This window comes from Oryx dammah, unplaced genomic scaffold, assembly GCF_014754425.2.
Source record: "Oryx dammah isolate SB20612 unplaced genomic scaffold, SCBI_Odam_1.1 HiC_scaffold_24, whole genome shotgun sequence".
NCBI classification, from domain to species: domain Eukaryota; kingdom Metazoa; phylum Chordata; class Mammalia; order Artiodactyla; family Bovidae; genus Oryx; species Oryx dammah.
Window position 1 is genome coordinate 69,544,894 of NW_024070208.1, and position 16,397 is coordinate 69,561,290.

Sequence of the window (16,397 nt, forward strand, 5' to 3'; positions counted from 1 at the left end):
AAGACTCTTGAGAGTCCCTTGGACTGCAAGGAGATCCAACCAGTCCAATCTGAAGGAGATCAACCCTGGGATTTCTGTGGAAGGAATGATGCTAAAGCTGAAACTCCAGTACTTTGGCCACCTCATGCAAAGAGTTGACTCATTGGAAAAGACTCTGATGCTGGGAGGGATTGGGGGCAGAAGGAGAAGGGGACGACCCAGGATGAGATGGCTGGATGGCATCACGGACTCGATGGACGTGAGTCTGAGTGAACTCCGGGAGTTGGTGATGGACAGGGAGGCCTGGCGTGCTGCGATTCATGGGGTTGCAAAGAGTCGGACACGACTGAGCGATTGAACTGAACTGAACTGAACTGAACTTCTTATTTCCTGAGATAAGATTGTATTAGTATAAACTTCCCTCTTAGCTTTTGCTGCATCCCATAGGTTTAGGATCATTGTGTTTTCATTTGTCTCTAGGTATTTTTTGGTTTCCTCTTTGATTTCTTCAGTGATGCATTGGTTGCTTAGTAAGTTATTAGTTAGCTTTCATATCTTTTTTTTTTTTTTACAGTTTTTCCCTTGTAGTTGATTTGTAATCCATAATGTTGTGGTCAAATAAGATGCTTGATATGATTTCAGTGTTGTTAAATTTACTGAGGGTTGCTTTGTGGCCCATCATGTTAGCTGTCCTGGAGAATGTTCCGTGTGCACTTGAGGAGAATGTGTATTCTGCTGCATTCATATAGAATGTCATATAAATATCAATTATGTCCATAAGGTATAATATGTCATTTAAGGCCTCTGTTTCCTTATTGATTGTTCTGTCTGTATGATCTGTCCATTGATGTAACTGGAGTGCTAAAGTCCCCCACTTTTCTTGTGCCAATGTTGATTTCTCCTTTTATGAAAAGACAACCCACAGAATGGAAGAAAATATTTGCAAATGAAGTGATTGACAAGGGATTAATCTCCAAAATATATAACAGCTCATGCAGCTCAATATATTAAAAAAAAAACCCAATCAAAAAACTTGGCAGAAGGTCTAATAGAAATATCTCAAAAGAAAACATACATATGGCCAAAAAGCACATGAAAAGATGCTTTAACATTATTATTTATTAGAGAAATGCAAATCAAATTTCTATGAGTTGTCACCTGACACCAGTCAGAATAACCATCATCAAAAAGTCTGCAAATAATAAATGCTGGAGAAGATGTGAAGAGAAAGGAAACCTCCTACATTGTTGGTGAGAGTGGAGGTTCCTCAAAAAAACTAAAAAATAGAACTACCACATGATCCAGCAATCCCTCTACTGGGCGTGTATCTGGAGGAAACCATAATTTGAAAAGACAAATGCACCTCAGTGTTTATTGCATCACTATTTACAATAGTCTCAGTTTAGTTCAGTTCAGTCGCTCAGTCGTGTCTGAATCTTTGCGACCCCATGAATAGCAGCACGCCAGGCCTCCCTGTCCATCATCAGTCGCCGGAGTTCACCCAGACTCACGTCCGTTGAGTCAGTGATGCCATTCAGCCATCTCATCCTCGGTCGTCCCCTTCTCCTCCTGCCCCCAATCCCTCCCAGCATCAGAGTCTTTTCCAATGAGTCAACTCTTCGCATGAGGTGGCCAAAGTACTGGAGCTTCAGCTTTAGCATCATTCCTTCCAAAGAAATCCCAGGGTTGATCTCCTTCAGAATGGACTGGTTGGATCTCCTTGCAGTCCAAGGGACTCTCAAGAGTCTTCTCCAACACCACTGTTCAAAAGCATCAATTCTTTGGCACTCAGCTTTCTTTATAGTCCAAATCTCACATCTATACATGACCACTGGAAAAACCATAGCCTTGACTAGACGGACCTTAGTCGACAAAGTAATGTCTCTGCTTTTGAATATGCTATCTAGGTTGGTCATAACTTTTCTTCCAAGGAGTAAGCGTCTTTTAATTTCATGGCTGCAGTCACCATCCATAGTGATTCTGGAGCCCAAAAAAATAAAGTCTGACACTGTTTCCACTGTTTCCCCATCTATTTCCCATGAAGTGATGGGACCAGATGCCATGATCTTTGTTTTCTGAATGTTGACCTTTAAGCCAACTTTTTCACTCTCCTCTTTCACTTTCATCAAGAGGCTTTTTAGTTCCTCTTCACTTTCTGCCATAAGGGCGGCATCATTTGCATATCTGAGGTTATTGATATTTCTCCGGGCAATCTTGATTCCAGCTTGTGTTTCTTCCAGTCCAGCATTTCTCATGATGTACTCTGCATATAAGTTAAATAAGCAGGGTGACAATATACAGCCTTGACGTACTCCTTTTCCTATTTGGAACCAGTCTGTTGTTCCATGTGCAGTTCTAAGTGTTGCTTCCTGACCTGCATACGGGTTTCTCAAGAGGCAGATCAGGTGGTCTGGTATTCCCATCTCTTTCAGAATTTTCCACAGTTTATTGTGATCCACACAGTCAAGGCTTTGGCATAGTCAATAAAGCAAAAATAGATGTTTTTCTGGAACTCTCTTGCTTTTTCCATGATCCAGCAGATGTTGGCAATTTGATCTCTGGTTCCTCCGCCTTTTCTAAAACCAGCTTGAACATCAGGAAGTTCACGGTTTACATATTGTTGAAGCCTTGCTTGGAAAATTTTGAGCATTACTTTACTAGCATGTGAGATGAGTGCAATTGTGTGGTAGTTTGAGCATTCTTTGGCATTGCCTTTCTTTGGGATTAGAATGAAAACGGACCTTTTTCAGTCCTATGGCCACTGCTGAGTTTTCCAAATTTGCTGGCATATTGAGTGCAGTACTTTCACAGCATCATCTTTCAGGATTTGAAATAGCTCAACTGGAATTCCATCACCTCCATTAGCTTTGTTTGTCGTGATGCTTTCTAAGGCCCACTTGATATCACATTTCAGGATGTCTGGCTCTAGATGAGTGATCACACCATCGTGAATATCTGGGTCATGAAGATCTTTTTTGTACAATTCTTCTGTGTATTCTTGCCACCTCTTCTTAATATCTTCTGCTTCTGTTAGGTCCAGACCATTTCTGTCCTTTATCGAGTCCATCTTTGCATGAAATGTTCCCTTGGTATCTCTAATTTTCTTGAAGAGATCTCTAGTCTTTCCCATTCTGTTGCTTTTCTCTATTTCTTTGCATTGATCGCTGAAGAAGGCTTTCTTATCTCTTCTTGCTATTCATTGGACCTCTGCAATCAGATGCTATCCTTCCTTTTCTCCTTTGCTTTTCACTTCTCTTCTTTTCATAGCTATTTATAAGGCCCCCCCCCCCAGACAGCCATTTTGCTTTTTTGCATTTCTTTTCCATGGGGATGGTCTTGATCCCTGTCTCCTGTACAATAGTCTAGAAGCAATATAAAAGTCTATTGACATAGAAATGGATAAAGAAGATGTGGTATGTATATACAATGAAATATTACTCAGTCACAAAAAAGAATGAGAAAATACCATTTGCAACCACATGGATGGGCTTAGAGATTATAATACTGAGTGAAGTAAGTCAGATAGAGAAGGACAAATACATATAGTATCAGTTATATGCAGAATCTAAAAAAAATGATACAAATGAACATTGTTTCAAACAGACTTCAAAAACAAACATGGTTTTCAAGGGGAAAGGCAGGGGAAGGAATAAATTAGGACTTTGAGGTGAACATATATACACTCCTATATATGAAATTGATATTAATAATTAACAAGGACCTACTGTATAGCATGGGGCTTCCCACGTGGTTTAGTGGTGAAGTATCCACCTGCTAATGCAGGAGATGCAGGAGATGTGGTTTTGACCCCTGGGTCAGGAAGATCCCCTAGAGGGGGAAATGGCAACCCGCTCCAGTATTCTTGCCTGGAGAATCCCATGGACAGAGGAGCCTGGCAGGCTACAGTCTATAAGGTTGCAAAGCATCAGACAGTGAGCAGACAGCACTGTGTAGCACAGGAAACTCTACTCAACAATCTGTGATAACCTATATAGGAAAAGAATCTGAAAAAGAATAGATATACGTATATGTATAACTGAATCACTTTGCTGTACACCTGAAACTAACATGGCATTGGAAATCAACTATACTTTACTGTGCAAGTAAAGGTCCACATAGTCAAAGCTTTGGTTTTTCCAGTAGTCATGTACAGATGTGAGAGTTGGACCGTAAAGAAGGTTGAGCACTGAAGTATTAATGCTTTCAAACTGTGGTGCTGGAGAAGACTCTAAAGAGTCCCTTTGACTTCAAGGAGATCCAACCAGTCCATCCTAAAGGAAATCAGTCCTAAATATTCATTGGAAGGACTGATGCTGAAGCTGAAGATCCAATCCTTTGGCCACCTGATGCAAAGAGTCAACTCACTGGAAAAGACCTTGATGCTAGGAAAGATTGAGGGCACAAGAAGAAGGGGGCAACAGAGGATGAGATAGTTAAATGGCATCACTGACTCAATGGACATGAGTTTGAGCAAACTCCGAGAGATAGTGAAGGACAGGGAAGCCTAGCATGCTGTAGTTCATGGGGGTCACAAAGAAATGAACATGACTTAGCAACTGAACCACAGCAAAAATTAAATTAAAAAAAAAGTGAAGCTTGTGATAAGAAAAACTGGTATGGCTTGTATTTCTAATTAAGGTTTCTTTTCCTTTCCTTTTAGGAAACCTTCAGAGTACTATTACCGACATATTTTGAGGGTTTACTTACTTACTTTCAAAACTATGATCCCTCTGATTCTGGGGCTGTGTTTAAAGCCTATGGCTACACTACTGTACTGAATGTCTGCCTTGTCATTTGGGCAATTCTGGTGCACTTTTTCTTCTATTACGTTCAACGTATAGGAATGAGATTAAGAGTAGCCGTATGCCATATGATTTACCGCAAGGTAAGTGTCATTTGGTACAAAAGTTTGTACCTCCGCAGAAGAATAAGAAGCATTTTGGGGAAGTTCTCTGTAGACTAAAAATTTTGTAACTGGTGTCATTTACTCCTTACCAGAGATACTCGATATTTGTTTCAAGCCAATTTGTTGTTGTTTGAGCAAAGTTTACCAATATATAATGAAAAGTTTTATTTGGAGATCAGACCAGGGCTGCCTTTGATAACTTTATGCATAGGCTGGTGCATAATACCCACTAAACTTTTATTGAAATCTAATTAAAAAATAGGTATCAAAATTATCAAACTGATTCTCAATGTTTTCTTGCCTAAATCTTATTGTGGTATTCATGGACATCTTGTTGTTTTTCATTTAAACCTTCATTTACATCAAAGTTATCTTTAAAAGTGACTTCAGTGATTTGATCTATAACATTAAATTTAGGAGAAAAATATGTATTAAAAATTAATGATTATATTTTAAATGATGCATCTAGTCATGTTTAATATAATTGTGCTGAAATCTGTGCCAAATTAGACTCACTCATGATATTCTGTAGTTATGATTGTTTTTGATAATATTAAAGAAAATGGTTGAGTGTTTGGTAGAAAACTTGAAATTTTAATTTGTTTTTAGTAATTTTAGAGGGTATTTATGTTGCTATTCATTGAAGTTATTTTCTTAATACATTTGCTTTTTTTTGTATGCATTATAGCAGCTTTAATAAAATCTGGTTTGATGTTTCTAGTGTTTTTGTATTGAGAAACACTATAAAATTATTCTATATTTTACTCTAATCTTATCTATTATAAAAGGAGTTAAGTATTTCAGATGTCTTTACAAATGAACTGCCACAGATACACCAGTGTCATATGCTGGAGAGCTCTTGATAAACAAGATCTTAGATATCTCTTTGTTCTGGGCTGTTTCATTAAAAAAAAATCCTTATTTAACCAGTGTATATACTTGAAAATTTCTGAGAGAGTTGATTATAAGTGTTTTCACTGCACACACAAAAAGATAACTACGTGAAGCAATGGATATGTTAACTGTTTTAACTACGGTAATAATTTCCAAGTGTACATTTAGGTCAAACATCTTGTTGTGCACACACACACACACATAATGATATATATATATATATCATTAAAAGTAAACAAAATCCTCATTGAAAGATAAAACCAAGCAATTTAAATGAAAACAAGCACTTCTTTTACTTGGCTGCTACTTATCTAAAGCTTCTATTTTTTAGGAATACTTTTCTTATTAAATTAAAGATATCTTTTCTCATTCTTTTTTGAGCAGAGTCTTGTTAATCTTTGGGCTATGTGAACCTGATTCATGGACCTAACATTCCAGGTTCCTATACAATATTGCTTTTTACAGCATTGGACTTTCCTTTCACCACCAGACACATCTACAATGGGGCGTTGTTTTCGCTTTGGCTCAGCCTCTTCATTCCTTCTGGAGCTATTTCTTTGCTCTTCTCCAGTAGCATGTTGGGCATCTACTGACTTGGGGAGTTCATTTTTTTTTTTTTTTGCTATGTGGGTATGTCCCATGTTTTTTATTTTTAAGAAAATCTCCAGTGTACATGATTTCTTAGTGTCAAATCTTTTTGCCTTTTCATACTGTTCATCAGATTCTCAAGGCAAGAATGCTGAAGTGGTTTGCATTCCCTTCTCCAGTGGACCACTTTTTTTTTTTTTCTTCAGCTGAGCTGTTTCAAATCCTAAAAGATGATGCTGTTAAAATGCTGCACTCTGTACGACAGGAATTTTGGAAAACTCAGCAGTGGCCACAGCACTGGAATAGGTCAGTTTTCATACCAATCCCAAAGAAAGGCAATGCCAAATAATTTTCAGACTACTGCACAATTGCACTCATTTCACATGCTAGCAAAGTAATGCTCAAAACTCTCCAACCTAGGCTTCAACAGTACATGAACCAAAAGCTTCCAGATTTTCAAGCTAGATTTAGAAAAGGCAGAGGAACCAGAGATCAAATTGCCAATATCCATTGAATCATAGAAAACGCAAGAGAATTCCAGAAAAAATCTACTGCTTCATTGACTACACTAAAGCTGTTTACTTTGTGGATCACAACAAACTCTGGAAAATTCTTAAAATGATGGGAATACCAGAACACCATACCTGCCTCCTGAGAAACCTGTATGCAGGTCAAGAAGCCACAGTTAGAACTGAACATGGAACAATGGGCTTTGAAGGGAGTACATCAAGGCTGTATATTGTCACCCTTGTTATTTAACTTCCATTCAGAGCACATCATGCAAAATGCCAGGCTGAATGAAGCACAACCTAAAATCAAGACTGCTGGGAGAAATATCAATAACCTCAAATATGTAGACGATACCACCCTTACGGATGAAAGCAAAGAGAAACTAAAGAGCCTCTTGATGAAAGTGAAAGAGTAGAGTTAAAAAGCTGGCTTGAAACTCAGCATTCAAAAAACAAAGATCATGGCATCCAGTCCTGTTGTTTCATGGCAAATAGATGGGGAAAAAATGGAAACAGTTTCAGACTTAACTTTTTTTGGGGTGCTCCAAGATCACCACAGATGGTGATTACATTCTTGAAATTAAAAGATGCTTTCTCCTTGGAAGAAAAGCTATGACCAACCTAGACAGCATAATGAAAAGCAAAGACATTACTTTACCAACAAAGGTCTAGTCAAAGCTATGTTTTTTTTTTTTTTTCCAGTAGTCATGTAGGCATATGAGAGCTGGACCATAAAGAAAGCTGAGCACCAAAGAATTGATGCTTTTGAACTGTGGTGTTGGAGAAGACTCTTGAGAAGTCCCTGGGACTGCAAGGAGATCAAACCAGTCAATCCTAAAGAAAATCAATCCTGAATATTCATTGGAAGGACTGATGCTAAAGCTGAAACTCCAACATTTTGGCTACCTGATGCGAAGAGCTGACTTATTGGAAAAGATCCTGTTGCTGGCAAAAATTGAGGGCAGGAGGAGAAGGGGGTGACAGAGGAAGAGAAGGTTGAATGGCATCACCAACTCCATGGACATGAGTATGAACAAGCTCTGGGAATTGTTGATGGACAGGACAGCCTGATGTGCTTCAGTCCATGGGGTTGCAAAGAGTCTGACATGACTGAGCAATTGAAGAACAACAACAAGTGTGAAACTGGGGACCTGGCATGTCACTGTCAGTCGTAGACTGTAGAACATGAGCTAATTTGTTCCTAAGTGATGTGGAAATGCAACGATGCCCATACACTCCAGTCAAGCATCTTCCTTATCCTCTATCATTATGTTTGTTATTCTGTTGCACTTTCTACTATTTAGAAGATGAATACTCAGGTTTCCCTACAAATTATCTAGAAGTTTTGTCTTTGCAGATCATGTTTAACTCCTATAAATAAATGAATAGGACATTTCACCAGAAGTACACTAAGAAACTCTCATATTACTTGTGAGGTGATGTTTCACTCAAAGTTTACTCTTTGTTCCACATGTAAGCTATTGTCCACCTGGTTTTCTTTCTCTTCCCGCTAGTTCTTTGAAATATTGCCTTTGAGAAATTGGATCCTTCCTGGCATGCTGCTTGAAAGTGAAACTGACAGTCTTAGTTGCTCAGTCATGTCCAACTCTTTGCAACTCCATGGACTGTAACCTGCCAGGCTCCTCTGTCTATGGAATTCTCCAGGCAAGAATACTGGAATGGGTTGCCATGTCCTTCTCCAAAGGGGCATGTTGCTTACATGAAAGTAAACATTTGCCAAAGGCATTAATTTGCCTCCTTGATTAGCCTTAAGGAATAGTTTCTTTTTCATTTTTTAGAAAATTTTATATAATATTTAAAGATTACACTCCATTTACAGGTATTATAAGATATTGGCTGTATTCCCTGTGTTGTACTATATATTGTTGTAGGCTACCTTACACCCAATAGTTTGTATGTCCCTCTCCCCCAGCAGTATATGGCTCCCCAACTTCACTGGTAGCCACTAGTTTGTTCTCTATATCTGTGAGCCTATTTCTCTTTTGTTTTATTCACTAGTTTGTTGTATTTTTAGGCTCCACTTATAAGCAATATCATGCAGTATTTATCTCTCTCTCTCTGACTTGTTTCATTTAGCATCAATTCCATTCAGTTCAGTCACCCAGTCATGTCTGACTCTTTGTGACACCATGGATGGCAGCACGCCAGGCTTCCCTGTCCATCACCAACTTCTGGAGCTTGCTCAAACTCATGACCATCGAGTTGGTGAAGCCATAAAACCATCCCATCCTCTGTCATCCTCTTCTCCACCCACATTCCATTTTTCCCAGCATTAGGGTCTTTTCCAATGAGTCAGTTCTTGGCATCATGTGGCCAAAGTATTGGAGTTTCAGCTTCAGCATTAGTCCTTCTAATGAATATTTAGGATTGATTTCCTTTGGGATTGACTGGCTTGATCTCCTTGCAGTCCAAGGGACTCTCAAGAGTCTTCTCCAACACCACAGTTCAAAAGCATCCATTCTTCGGTGCTCAGCTTTTTTTATGGTCCAACTCTCACATCCATACATGACTACTGGAAAAACCATAGCCTTGACTAGACAGACCTTTGTTGGCAAAGTGATGTCTCTGCTTTTCAATATGCTGTCTAGGTTGGTCACAGCTTTTCTTCCAAGGATCATGTGTCTTTTAGTTTCATGGCTGCAGTTACCATCTGCAGTGATTTTGGATGCCCCCCCAACCCCCTACCAAAAAAAAAGTCTGTGGATGGATACTTAGGTTGCTTGCATATCCTGACAGTTGTAAATAATGCTTATATGAACATTGTGGTACATGTATCTTTTTTGAAGTAATGTTTTTTTTTTTTTTTGATATATCACAAGAAGTTGAATTGCTGGGTCATGTGGTAGTTTTCTTTTTAGTTCTTTGACAAGCCTTCATACAGTTCTTCACAGTGGCTGTCCAATATACATTTCCACCAAGAGCATATGCATGTTACCTCTCCTCCACATCCTTACCAGCATTTGTTATTCATGTTCTTTTTGATTAAAGTCATTCTGACAGGTGTGAGGTGATATCTCATTGTGGTTTTGATTCACACTTCCTCATTGGAAAAATGTCTATTTAATTCTTTATGTCCATTTTTAATAGGGTTGTTTGTTTTTATGATATTGTGTTATAAAAATTGCTTGTATATATTGGATATTAATCACATATAGGTCATATCATTTACAAATATTTCCCTATGATTCAGTATCTTTTCATTTTGTTGATGATTTCCTTCTCCATGCAAAAGTTTTTAAGTTTAGTTCTGTTCTATTTATTTTTGCTTTCATTTATTTTACTTTAAAAGCGAGAACCCCAAAATACACTGCTTTGGTTTATGTCAAAGAGTGTTCTGCCTATGTTTCCCTCTAGGAGTTTTATAGTATCTGGTCTTACATTTAGGTCTTTAATACATTTTGAGTATATTTTTGTATATGGTATTAGAGAATGCTTTAATTTCATCCTTTTAAATGTAGCTGTCCAGTTTTCCCAGACCTTGTTGGTAAAGTAAAGTGTCTGCTTCTTAATATGTTGTCTAGGTTTGTCATAGCTTTTCTTCCAAGGAGAAAGCTACATTTAAAAATAATCAAACTGATCACTTAAATCACAGCCTTGTCTAACTCAGTGAAACTATGAGCCATGCCATGCAGGGCCACCAAAAATGGATGGGCCATGGTGGAGAGTTCTGACAAAATGTCGTCCACTGGAGAAGGAAATGGAAAAACCACTTCAGCATTCTTGCCTTGAGGACTCCATGAAGATATGAAAAGGCAAAAAGACAGGACACTGAAAGATGAACTCTCCAGGTCAGTTGGTGCCCAATATGCTGCTGAAGAAGAGTGGAGAAATAGCTCCAGAAGGAATGAAGAGGCTGAGCCAAAATGAAAATGACACCTAGTTGTGGATGTGACTGGTGATGGAAGTAAATTCTGATGCTGTAAAGAACAATATTGCATAGGAACCTGGAATGTTCCATCTATGAATCATGGTAAATTGGAAGTAGTCAAATAGGTTATGGCAAGAGTAAACATCAACATTTTAGAAATCAGTGAAATAAAATGAGCTGCAATGTGTGAATTTAATTCACACATATATGTACTACTGTGGACATGAATACCTTAGGAGAAATGGAGTAGCCCTCATAGTCAACAAAAGATACTGAAATGCAGTACTTGGATCCAGTCTCAAAAATGACAGAATGATTTCTGTTCATTTCCAAGGCAAACCATTCAATAGCACAGTAATCTAAGTCTATGCCCCAACCAGTAATGCTGAAGAAGCTAAAGTTGAATGGTTCTGTGAAGACCTACAAGAACTTCCAGAATTTACAGCCAAAAAAGATGTCCTCTTCATTATAGGGGACTGGAATGCAAAAGTAGGAAGTCAAGAGATACCTGTAATAACAGGCAAATTTGACCGTGGAGTACAAAATGAAGCAGGGCAAAGGCTAACAGTGTTTTGCCAAGAGAATGCAATGGTCATAGCAAATACCCTCTTCGAACAACACAATAGACAGCTATGCACAAGGACATCACCAGATGGTCAATACCAAAATGAGATTGATTTTATTCTTTGTAACCGAAGATGGATAAGCTCTATACAGTCAGCATAAACAAGACTGGGAGCTGACTGTGGCTGAGTTCATGAACTCCTTATTGCCAAATTCAGACTTAAATTGAAGAAAGTAGGGAAAACATGTGCCATTCAGGTATGACCTAAATCAAATCCCTTATGATTATGCAGTAGCTGTGGCAAATAGATTGAAGGCATTAGATCTGATAGATACAGTGCCTGAAGAACTATGGATGAAAGTTCGTAACATTGTACAGGAGGCAGTGATCAAAACCATCCCCAAGAAGAAGAAATGCAAAAAGGCAAAATGATTGAGGAGACCTTTCAAATAGCTGAGAAAAGAAGAGAAGTGAAAGGCAAAGGAGAAAAGGAAAGATATACCCATTTGAATGCAGAGTTCCAAAGAATAGCAAGGAGGGATGAGAAAGCCTTCCTCAGTGATCAATGCAAAGAAATAGAGAAAAATAACAGAATGGGAAAGACAGAGATCTTTTCAAGAAAATTAGAGACACCAAGGGAACATTTCATGCAAAGATAGGCACAATAAAGGACAGAAATGGTAGGGAGCTAACAGAGGCAGAAAATATTAAGAAGAGATGGCAAGAATATGCAGAAGAACTGTACAAAAAAGATCTTCACAACACAGATAATCACGATGGTGTGACCACTCACTTAGAGCCAGATATCTTGGAATGTGAAGTCAAATGGGCCTTAGGAAGCATCACTATGAACAAAGCTAGTGGAGGCGATGGAATTCCAGTTGAGCTATTTCAAACCCTGAAAGACGATGCTGTGAAAGTGCTGCACTCAACATGGCAGCAAATTTGGAAAACTCAGCAGTGACTACAGGGCTGGAAAAGCCAGTTTTCATTCCAATCCCAAAGAAAGACAATGCCAAAGAATGTTCCATCTACTGCACAATTGCACTCATTTCACATGCAATCAAAGTAATGTTCAAAATTCTCCAAGCTAGGCTTCAGCAGTACATGAATCGAGAACTTCCAGGTGTACAAGCCATATTTAGAAAAGACAGAGGAACCAGAGATAAATTGCCAACATCCTTTGGATCATAGAAAAAGCAAGAGAATCCAGAAAAACATTTACTTCTGCTTCATTGACTACACTCAAGCCTTTTACTTTGTGGGTCACATCAAACTCTGGAAAAATTCTTCAAGAGATGGGAATACCAGACCACCTGACCTGCCTTCTGAGAAACCTGTATGCAGGTCAAGAAGCAACAGTTAGAACCAGACATAGAACAATGGACTGGTTCCAAATTGGGGAAGGAGTACATCAAGGCTGTATATTGTCACCCTGCTAATTTAACTCACATGCAGAGTACATCATGCGAAATGTTGGGCTGAATGAAGCACAAGCTGTAACCAAGATTGCAGAGAGAAGTATCAATAACCTCAGATATACAGATGACACCACCCTTATGGCACGAAGCAAAGAGAAACGAAAGAGCCTCTTGATGAAAGTGAAAGAAGAGTGTGTAAAAACTGGCATAAAACTTTCAAAAAATGAAGATCATGGCATTTGGTCCCATCATTTCATGGCAAATAGATGGGAAAACAATGGAAACAGTGACAAACTTAATTTTCTTGGGCTCCAAAATCACTGCAGATGGTGACTGCAGCCATGAAATTAAAAGATGCCTGCTTCTGGAAAGAAAAGCTATGACCAATCTAGACAGCATATTAAAAAGCAGAGATGGTACTTTACCGACAAAGGTCCATCTAGTCAATTATGGTTTTTCCAGCAGTCACGTATGGATGTGAGAGTTGAACGATAAAGAAAGCTGAGTGCCAAAGTATTGATGCTTTTGAAGTATTGTGTTGGAGAAGACTGTTTGAGATTCCCTTGGACAGCAAGGAGATCAAGCCAGTCAATCCTAAAGAAAATCAGTCCTGAATATTCACTGGGAGGACTGATGCTCTAGTTGAAGCTTCAACATTTTGATGTGAAGTGATGTGAAGAACTGATTCATTGGAAAAGACCCTGATTCTGGTAAAGATTGAAGGCAGTAAGAGAAAGAGACAACAGAGGATGAGATGGTTGGATGACATCACTTACTTGATGGACATGAGTTTAAGGAAGCTCTGGGAGTGGGTGATGGGCTGGGAAGCCTGGTGTGCTGCAGTCCATGGGGGTCACAAAGAGTTGGAAATGAGTGAGTGACTAAACTGAACTGTGTAGTTTTTCAGCATCAGTTATTGAAGAGACTGTGCTTTCTCCATTGTGTATTCTTGCCTCCTTTGTCTTAAATTAGTTGACCCTAAGTGTATGGGTTTATTTCTGGCCTCTCTATGTGGTTCCATTGTTCTATGTGTCTGTTTTTGTGCCAGTATCATACTCTCTTCCCTTGGGCTTCCCTTGTGGCTCAGCTGGTAAAGAATCTGCCTGCAATGCGGGAGACCTGGATTTGATCCCTGGGTTGGGAAGATCCCCTGGAGAAAAGAAAGGCCACCCACTCTAGTATTCTGGCCTAGAGAATTCCATGGACTGTATAGTCAGTGGGGTCACAAAGAGTTGGACATGGCTGAGTGACTTTCACTTCACTTCCATACTATTATTTTGATTACTGTAGCTTTGTCCTATGGTCAAACTCAAGGAGTGTGATTCCTCCAGCTTTGTTGTTCTTCTTCATTTTTTTTTTTGACTATTTGTGTCGTTTGTTTTTCCATACAAATTTTATTTTTTTGGTTCCGGTTCTGGAAAAAATGCCATTGGTAATTTGATAGGTGTTGCATTGAATGTGTAGATTGCCTTGGGTAGTACGGTCATTTTGACAATACTAATTTTTCCAGTCCAAGAACATGGTATATCTTTCCATCTGTTTTGTCATCTTCAATTTCTTTCATCAGTGCCTTATAGTTTTGGGGGTACAGATCTTTTACCTCCTTAGGTAGGTTTATTCCTAGGCATTTTAGTCTTTTTGATGCAATGGTAAATGGGATTGTTTCCTTAATTTCCCTTTCTGATACTTTGTTAATAATGCATAGAAATCCAGCACATTTTTGTATATTAATTTTATATCCTGAAACTCTACTGAATTTACTGAATTCATTGATGAACTCTAATAGTTTTCTGGTAGTGTCTTTAGGATTTCCTATGTATAGTATCATGTCATCTACAAATAGTGACAGTTTGACTTCTTCCTTTCCAATTTAGCCTTTGTATTTAAAAGAATTGCCTTTTTACAAAGTCAGGAATTGCTGAGGTAAAACCACAGAGGTAACGTGGATTTCCAGAAACGTCACTCAGTCATGTCTAACTCTTTGTGACCCCATGGACTATACAGTCCATGGAATTCTCCAGGCCAGAATACTGGAGTGGGTAGCTGTTCCCTCCTCCAGGGGATCTTCCTAACCCAGTGATTGAGCTCAGGTCTCCCCACATTGCAGGCAGATTTCTTTACCAGCTAAACCACCAGGGAAGCCCAAGAATACTGCAGTGGATAGCCTATCCCTTCTCCAGGAAATCTTCCTGACCCAGGAATTGAACTGGGGTCTCCTGTATTGCAGGTGGATTCTATACCAGCTGAGCTACTAGGGAAGCCCCTCCAGACACATGGGAGAGACAGTTTTCTCATGCACTTTCATGCATCTCGAATCTTGCTGAGGTGAAGATGTAAGATGTTTCTTTTTTGTAGCTTACAGGTAGGCTGACTCTTTAGGGCAAAAGCTGGTGCTGCAGAGAGGCTCTAAAAGGCCCATCTGAATGTTCTGGTTTATGTTGAGGCCCTACTTGCTCATCCCTTGTCCTGGAAAGAAATCAGATTGAGTGTTAGAAATGGAATGGCTGCTAAGCTTATTGTCATAGTTTATATTGTTGAGTGATCTTGTGGGAAGTATGATATATAGAAAATGACTTGTCTTTTAATTACCTTTCCACAACTGTGGTTAAAGCAGGTTTTGGCTTTTGATCACTGATTTTTTAAAAAGTTGCAACAAAATGTACACAACAAAATTTACAGTTTTAACTCTTTTTAAGTGCACCATTTAGGGACATCAGGGACTTTCGCATTGTTGTGGAGTTATCACCATTATGCATCTCCAGAACTTTTTCATCTTCCCAAATCCGCACCCATTAAACACTAAGTTTCTACTCCTGTCCCTTCACCACCATCACCATTCTACTTCTCTTTATGAATTTCATTACTTCTGGTGCCTCATATATGTGAAAGCATATAATGTCCGGATTATGTCACCTAGCATAATGTTTTCAAGGTTTATCCATGTTGTATCAGGTGTCAGAATTTAATTCCTTTTTAAGACTGAGTGATATTTCATGATAGGTATGTACAATATTTTGTGTATTAATTCATCTGTTAATAAACATTTGGGTTGTTTCCATCTTATATCTATTGTGAATAGTGCTGCTATGAACATAGGTAAACAAATATCTGTTCAGGGTTGTGCTTTCAGTTCTTTTGAGTACATTCCCAGTAGTGGAACTGTTGTGTTATATACTAATCTTATGTTTAATTTTTTGAGAAACTGCCATACCCTCTTCCATCAGTTCAGTTCAGTTCAGTCACTCTGTCATGTCTGACTCTTTGCAACCCTATGAATTGCAGCACGCCAGGCCTCCCTGTCCATCACCAACTCCCAGACCTCACTCAAACTCATGTCCATCGAGTCGGTGATGCCATCCAGACATCTCATCCTCTGTTGTCCCCTTATCCTCCAGCATCAGAGTCTTTTCCAATGAGTCAACTCTTCGCATGAGGTGGCCAAAGTACTGGAGTTTCAGCTTTAGCATCATTCCCAGCATCAGAGTCTTTTCCAATGAGTCAACTCTTCGCATGAGGTGGCCAAAGTACTGGAGTTTCAGCTTTAGCATCATTCCTTCCAAAGAACACCCATTCCTTTAGAATGGACTGGTTGGATCTCCTTGCAGTCCAAGGGACTCTCAAGAGTCTTCTCCAACACCACAGTTCA

At 39.0% G+C, this 16,397-nt stretch overlaps 1 protein-coding gene across 1 annotated transcript in view; it reads left to right on the forward strand.

Moving 5' to 3' along the window:
* Positions 1-16,397, forward strand: part of LOC120883239 (multidrug resistance-associated protein 4-like) — a 236,405-nt gene that overhangs the window by 56,192 nt on the left and 163,816 nt on the right. The window contains exon 4 of the mRNA XM_040267267.1: positions 4,640-4,864. Within this exon, the coding sequence (XP_040123201.1) occupies positions 4,640-4,864 (225 nt within the window). The remainder of the gene's footprint in view (positions 1-4,639; positions 4,865-16,397) is intronic.